Below are 7,990 nucleotides of genomic sequence, written 5' to 3'. Positions count from 1 at the left end.
AACAAAAAACTCCTGCACAGACAGGGAGAGAAAACACCTGGTGTCTCACAGCAAAAGCCTTTCACAAGGTCCATGAATGAAATGAGCTCCACCCTCTGTCTCTCCCCAGCTGCTCAGATGGTCTATGTCTTCATAAGGAGCCGCATAGCGTGGCATTCAGTGATGCTAGCTCCTGAGGCAGGCTGCCCGGGTTCAAATACTGGGCCCACTATTTCCCAGATACATGCCCGTGATGGAAGCCACTTAACCTGCTTGGGCTTCACTCCCTACACTTGTCAAATGAACATAAGAGCAGTTTCTATCCCATGAGGATTAAATGAGAAACACGGGTGGAATTTCTAGCACACCCTCTTGTCCTTATCCTTGTATAAAGCCACTAGCCAGACAACCAGCTTGTCCACACTTTGGGAATGTTGGTGGCCTCTGTCCTATACGATGGTGCAGAACTTAGCTCGGAGGGGAAAACGGACACCAAGCTTACTTTCCTCACACTCGTGTGCCGGTGCCTAGAACAGCATCTGGTGCAATAGATGCTCAAGGATTAGCTGTTGAATGAACCAATGAATCAATGGGCTTACGGCTCAACTAAGTGCATTCACAAAATGCCACCTTAACAAATCCCCGAACTTGAGTCAGAATTTGCCAATGCTGCCCATCAGACCCATCCCAGGCCTCTGCCATCGCCACACGCCTGGGAGTGCTGGGCCACATCGGAAATGGGAGATGAAGAAGCCAACCACAGATGGGAATTCTTCAGAAAGTCAAATCTATGGCCCTGTTTTTTAGCGATTGCCAGTCCTGGTTTCTGGCACTTGCCTTGAGCCACCATTCACAAGAGATTCTTCAGCGATTCCTTGGTTTCTTTCCAAAGGGCCTTAATTAAAAACACATTTCCATACCACAGAAAGCACTCCAGCCAGAGCTGCGGCCTCCCAAAGAGAAGACGCCATTTTAAAGAAGCCATCAAGTTTCAGGCAAGATGGAAGACTGTGGGTGAGTCAGAGCGTCCCAGGGGCCCTCAACTCTAAGGATGCGTCTTCCCCATCTAGGTTTCTCATTCTCCAACCTGGGTTTGAAGAGCAGCACCAACAGAACCCTGAAGAGAAATAATGGGAAAAAAGATAGCTATGACTGGCCTTGTACTTTGATAGTAACAAACACTACGGTTTCCTACTCCAGGCACTCTGAATTACAGCCTCACAAGAATCTGTTAGAACGAGTTCTGTTGTCACCACCTGTTAGCCAAAGAAACAGAAGCTCAGAGCGTGGGAAGAACCGCCCAAGGACACACAGTCAGGTGTTAGAGTCTCCAAGCTCCGGCTCTCTCCACTGGCTCCTTGATTTGTCCTCTCTTCAAACCCTAGATATGGAGGAAAGGCACCTGACCCTACATGCGTCCATATCATCAGAATAAAAAGTGAACCTTCTATTATCTGAAATGGAAAACCACTTTCTACATGGACCTGTCCCAAACCACCACCAACAGAAGCACAACTGCCCATTTTGGAAGCTTCCGTGCTAAGATTCTGTGGTCTCCCAGAATCAGCAAATGCCTCTATGGTGGGTTCAGTGGTGCCCCCCCCCCCCCCCCCCCCGCCACAAATATATGTCCATGTCCACGTCCTAGAACCCGTATGGCAAAAGATGTGATTAAGGGAAGGATCTAGAAAGAAGTGGCTCATCCAGGGTGATCCAGGTGGGCCCTAGATACATCATGTGTGTCCTTACAAGGAGAGAGGCCCAGAAGTTTCCAGGCAGCAGACACACAGGAGGTAGCGATGCAGTGATGGAGCCAGAGACTTGAGTGATGTGGCTACAAGCCCAGCAACACCCGCGACTGCAGGCAGCACCCCCCCTCGCCCACCGGGAGCTTGAAGAGCCTCCCAGAGGCTCCAACAGGGACATGCCCAGCCAACAGCTGGATTCCAGCCTTCCAGCCTCCAGAGCTGTGAGAGCCGCTGTTCGAAGCCACCAAGTTTGTGTTAATGTGTCACAGCAGCCACAGGAAACTATACAGTCTCCTGACAGGCCGGGTCCTGCTTGGCCGGGTCTCGTCCGAGGTCAGAGGTGATGTGGCTCAGGGATGGAGGGCTAGGAGCTCCTAGAAGTGCACTCAGCTTCACTAACAACACATCTCCAGATGGGTGAAATCAGATGTTCCGATTGAAAATAAATTTTTTAAGTGTTTTATTTTTAAGACAGAGACAGAGTATGAGCGGGGGAAGGAGCAGAGAGAGAGAGAGGGAGACACAGAATCCAAAGTGGGCTCCAGGCTCTGAGCTGTCAGCACAGAGCCTGATGCCGGGGCTCGAACTCATGAACTGTGAGATCATGATGCTTAACCGACTGAGCCACCTAGGCACCCTGAAAATAAACTCTTGAGGTTGGAAAAAACTCAACAGATGGAGAGAGAGTGTTAAAGGTCAGGGAGCTGGCCTGGCATCTGGGAGCCTGTAACCTAAACTGTGGAGAAAGAGAGGCTTGGGGCAAAGGAGGTCCCCTATCAGGATAGGGAGAGCCCCAGGGTAGTATCACCAGAATGCTGAAAGGCAGCAAACATGCGGCTCGGTGACCTATGTTTGAATTTTTTTTTTTTAAGTTTATTTATTTTGAGATAGCGAGAGCGTGCACACACAATTGAGAGAGAGAGAGGGGGAGAGAAAGAGAGAAGGAGAGAGGGAGAGAATCACAAGCAGGCTCTGCACTGTCAGCACAGAGACCGATGCAGGGCTTGAACTCAAACAGGGAGATCATGACCTGAGCCAAAATCCAGAATCCAGCGCCAGATACTTAACTGACTGAGCCAGCCAGGCGCCCCTATATTTTGAATTATAAAAAGTGATCTTCACTCAGGCTGGCTCATGACAGAGGGACCATCTCCACTTCACCAGCTTTTTTCTTTCCTTTTTTTTGTTTTTTTGCCTTTGTAACAAGGGCACTGAGCTACATTCCATCATGGCTGAAAGGATTTGGAAGGATTAGGAAGATCAAAGAACACAAAATTCAGAAGCACTATGTCAAGGTGCCATTCCCCTGGTTCTCAAGATCCACGTGCAGGGCTGGCTAACCACACTTCTTCCCTCAACAAGCACGTAGCAAGCAACCTTCTACGTGCTGGGCACCAAACCAGGACCTGAGGATGGAGCAGTGGACATAAAAGCCACGCTTCCTCCTCTCTAGAGCAATGGTTCTCAACTGGGCATGATTTTGCCCCCCAGGGGATATTTGGCAACATCTGAAGACATTTTCTGGATATCTGAGTGCCAGGGGTGTTACTGGCATCTAGCGGGAAGAGACCAGGAATGCTAACATCCGGCAATGCATAGGACAGTCCCCCATGACAAAAGATATCAATGGTGCTAAGTGGCACTATTAGTGGCCTAATTAGACCACATCCACTGATGCCACGGGTGGGGGGAAGGGGATCAAAAGGAAGGAAAAGCAGGAGGTCGGAAGAGCACACAGGAGAGAGGCATCGCTCACTATTGTCTACACGGATGTCTATGCCCAGACCTGAAAGATGAGGAGGAGGCACCAGGGAGGCAGTGGGGCTGCAGGAGCGGAGCAGAACCTTCCAGGAGAGGGGGAAGCGTGCGGGTGAGCGTGTGGGTCAGAGGAGGAGGTGGGGGCACACAAGGACACCCTTCAAAAGGGCTGTCCCCTCACTCTGGGAGCAGGACCAGCTTTATGACACAAGGAGGCAGAAGTTAATGTTAAGAACAGCAGTTTGTAGTCAGATCTGAACTGAAATCCCAGCTCCACCACCCTACTAGCCGCGTGGCCTTGGATAAGCCACAACTCCCAGTTTCTAAACCCGGTTTTAGAAAATAAAGTGCGTGACGGGGGGTGGCAGGGGAGATAATATCGAGCTCAGGTGGTACAGTTAGGATGAAATGAGAAAAGGCACGCAAACACTTGGCACGTGGCCACCAAAAACAGATATCGTTCTGATTTGGGTTTTCAAAGGTCATTCTGGGCCCAGCATGCAAAATAAAATGGGGAAGGCCAGCCAGAATCACTCCTCTCTGGGAACACAAAGCAAACAAAAACAAAAATATGGAGACTTTACAGAACAAAACCCAGCTTGAGCAAAGCACGAGAGCTTTAAAGTCCTGGATGACAACACCGTGTAGCCTCAAGTAGCAACAGCAGCAACACGAGCAGCTTCCAGGCCCCTTGAAATCATGTCCTTTGAAGGTACAGTTGTCCTAGGTAAGTGGAACATACTCAGGTTTCCCCCGCAATCCAGAAGTGGCGCCTTCTCAGGAAACCTCTTGTAAACTGAAGTCTGGGCGTAAAGCGAGAAGAAGCAATTACCATGAATTTATAGGGAAACATTTCGAGCATTCTCAGACCTCCAAATAACCTCCCTCCCTTAACCTTGTCTGATACCCATTCCTTCTGGACGCACAAAATAAATGGAGATGAGCACAGGTGCTCACAGACACAGTGTAGAGCCTTGGCAGCTTGACGCCGAGATGCTGCCTGTCGCTTCTGGGGCCACTCTCGCTGCCTCTGTTAATGCCTCGCTGCAAGACAAATAACGCTATTTTCGCTTTTCGCCTTTTTCTTGTGAAAGCGTAAATCCTCTTCGGATTTCTTTCAGTTAGTGAAAACAGGTGCTAACATAGGGCTTTCCTAAAAGCAAAGAGGCCTAACACAAACTTTCCACAGGCGGCACACCTGTGTGTCCATCCATCCTACCTGGCAGGAGAAATGACTGCAGTGGAAACCTCAGGAAGATCTTCATGGTGGCCCCTGATTCGTGATGATGATGAACTTGCACCCTTGCCAGGGTACGGCCACAGAACTTGAGTCCCAAGGACCGCAAGACCCCTCCCTGCAAGCCTCTGAGTGATTCGTCTTGATGGAGTTTTCTAAAAACCTTCCTGCTCAACAATTGCTCACTGCTGAGAAAGGGTTTCCATCCGACACCCTGGCGTCTCTCCCTGTGTGTGACTCTCTTAGAATACATCCTTACCACGGATGTGAGGTCTTAAAAAGATTCCTGGTGAACTAACTGTCACTAACCAGAATTAAATCCCTTCTGTGGGATACTGTGAGCAGGACATCTAAGATATACCAGAATGGCTGTTTAAAAATCTTTTCTTTAAAAGTTTACTTATATATTTTGAGAGAAAAAGGGAGAGTGCACAGTGGGGGAGCAACAAGAAACAAAGGGAGGGGGGAGAGAGAGAGAGAGAGAGAGAACGAGAGAGAGAAAACGAGAGAGAAAGAGAGAGAGAATGAATCCCAAGCAGGCTCTTCGCTGTGAGCACGGGGCTCGAACTCATGAACCACGAGATCGTGACTTCAGCCGAAATCAAGAGTCAGTCGCTCAACAGCCTGAGCCACCCAGGTGTCCCCAGAATGGCTGTTTAAGAGCCAGAAGAGTGACACGTACTCTGGAACTGTGCTTGGCTTTCAGGAATGAACTAAGTAGGTAGGTACACGGGTACGCCCCATGGGCATTGAGAACGACGAGAGGGAACAAATTCCAACCCAACCCATCAGAAGAGTGCAAGTCCCCTTTCTGAGATCCAAGTCCCAACCCACCACCCACACCAACCACGTGGCCCGGTGTTGCATTCCGGCCTGGGAACACAGCAGTCTCGGTAAAGGCAGATTCCGTTTACCCGGAGGCAAAATCCAAATCACAGAAACAAGGGACCAGCCTGTATCTGCACATACTAAGTTGCTTTTATTAATCCAGAACGGCATGCTACAGATACTGTACAGCATGAACATTTATTCATTACAAAAATGGCTTCCAAACCATTAAAAATGAAATTGGAATAAGAGCATAAAACGGAACAGTAACATCACAACTGTTAGGAAACATTCAAAGTATTCACAAAAAATGTTATAGTTAGCATTTTAATAAACCAGAGAAAAATTGGAGACAGTTTTACAATCGCTTCATGTCAACTACAATGGCACTGAGTGAACAGATGTCAGCTTTATACAGCATTTTGCAACATCAACATGCCTAGGGTTTTTTTTATTTTTAAAGTTTGCCACCTACTCGTATGTAATACGTGTACATAAAAGCGGCAGCTGGTTTTTCCTTTAAGAGTAATCTAATATACAGAATTTTGGCCCCTAAGGGTTTATACCTCTTCATTTAAAATGCTTTCTGGACAATCTGCTACCAAACACATCTTGTTATAGGTGACATTAAAACTACATACAAATCTACCTATGTAACATCACAGCAAAACATGATGAACAAAAATTACAGCATCAAAAAGAGGGAGAAAGCTAAAGTCACTGAAAATTTTGGCACATAAAAGTTTTGCACACAGTCAGGCCATGTCCTAAGGGGACAGAGCTGTCGACTGTGAGTTCAAAGGAGAAACGGGGGCGGGTTCCGCTGCTGCTCAGGCAGCGTTGCTAAAATTCCCTCACTAATTTTCAAGTCTTGTTTTACATAATGGCTTTTAAAGCAACTTTCGTTAATGCTACTGATCCTTAAATGCAACTATTAATGTCCATTTGGCGGCATCTGGGTTTCATACAGCCAAAAAAAAAAAAAAAAAGAGAAACAAAAAAATATATATACACATTTTATATATAAACTTAAAAACCTTGTACAAATGAGTTGTTATATATAAGATGCTTATGCTAAGGGGAAAAAAACTTTATACAGTTTCAAGAAAAAGGAAAACATATTTTAAAAGGGACGACATACAGGTTCGACGAGCAATCTCTAAAGCAATAAATACTACTGGTCCAACAGCGTTGTGATTCCATTAATGGTTGAGTAGCATCCCCCTCCCCCCAAAAGAACAACACCATGGAACAAGGTATATTAACACATTTAACCCTTTGTTTCTGTACATTTAAACAATAACAAGTAACATCACAATTAAAGTTGTTTCACACAGAGGAAAAAAAAAGTAATGGCACTGCATTCCTCGTGCCCTTATGGTTTAAAAACCAGATGTAAAATGATTGGTTCGCAAGCTCGTATTTAATACAAATAATACAGAACCAACTCCTTCTGGAGGGCTGCTTCAAAATTGCTTTTTTTTTTTTCCTTTTTGTTTTTTAATCAGTCTTTTAAAACTAAGCTATCCGAACTACATAACAGTTATGTATATATATATATTTTTTCAACGCTACAAAGACTTTAAACAGCTGTTGATAAAAATTTTGGTAGAATCATGAGGTTCTTCTCTCATCTACATATTTAAAAGGAGGAATTGAAATAAGAATGGGTCAAATATTGACCAATGAACTCCATAAACATCAACTAATGTAGCCACGTGGCACAAAATTAAGAGAGTACAAAACGAAACCTTTCCAAGGAGGGGGTGCGGGGGTGTGTGTGTTGGGGGGGTGCTGGGGATGGGGGGGTGCTGGGTGGAACAGAAGCGGAACGCAACACTACGCAAACCAACCGGGGCGGACGAGGCTAAAGCTATTCTAAAGACTTGGTCACGAGGGACAGCGGCTGGGGCTGCGTCCCCGCCGCGGAGCCGTGGGAATGTAAGGAAGATGTCGACGGCTGCGCCATAGACGAGGCGGACAGGACGGGCGGCTGCAGCGCGGCGGGAGGCAGGTCCAGGGCCCCGTTGGGACAGAGGGCGGGGGCCTTGCCGTGGGTGGCCTCGGCAAGCAGGAGGGCGGGCGGCGGCGGCGGCATCATGGGCAGGTGGGCCAGGGGGTCGGGCTTCAGGGACAGCGAGAGAGGCTGGGTCTGCTCAGTCTGTGACTTGGCGTCTTGGGGAGGGGAGCCTAGCAGGTTGGGGGAGGGAGGAGGCGAGTCTAGTAAGCTTCCATCTGAAGAGGGTGGACTGAGGCAGCTGCCTTCACCTTGTATGTAGCGAACGCACTTTTTTTTTCTCCTAGAAACAGGGGGAGAGAGTCATCTGTGAATAGAAGGCAAAGATGCCAGGGGAGCGCGTTATCTACTGCTCAGAGCCGAGTTCGGGTCACCTCTGCCCCAAGAGCCAGCAAGCCCCGTGGCCGGGGGGGGGGGGGGGGG

General features: G+C 47.8%; 1 protein-coding gene across 27 annotated transcripts in view; it reads right to left on the bottom strand.

Annotated features, from left to right (window-relative positions):
- Positions 1 to 5,678: 5,678 nt before the first annotated feature.
- TCF7L2 (transcription factor 7 like 2) overlaps positions 5,679 to 7,990 on the bottom strand; it is a 198,775-nt gene continuing 196,463 nt past the window's right edge. For 17 of the 27 annotated variants that reach the window (XM_039237585.1, XM_039237590.1, XM_039237589.1 and 14 more), the window contains one exon: positions 5,679 to 7,850. In XM_039237585.1, coding sequence (XP_039093516.1) covers positions 7,424 to 7,850 — 427 coding nt within the window. In that variant the 3' untranslated portion in view covers positions 5,679 to 7,423. The remainder of the gene's footprint in view (positions 7,851 to 7,990) is intronic. The other 10 variants (XM_039237607.1, XM_039237608.1, XM_039237609.1 and 7 more) reach the window with 4 other exon arrangements.

This window comes from Hyaena hyaena, unplaced genomic scaffold, assembly GCF_003009895.1.
Source record: "Hyaena hyaena isolate Hyena2069 unplaced genomic scaffold, ASM300989v1 scaffold_128, whole genome shotgun sequence".
Taxonomy (NCBI): Eukaryota; Metazoa; Chordata; class Mammalia; order Carnivora; family Hyaenidae; genus Hyaena; species Hyaena hyaena.
The sequence above is the reverse complement of the archived record's forward strand: the minus strand, read 5'-3'. Positions and strand labels throughout refer to the sequence as shown.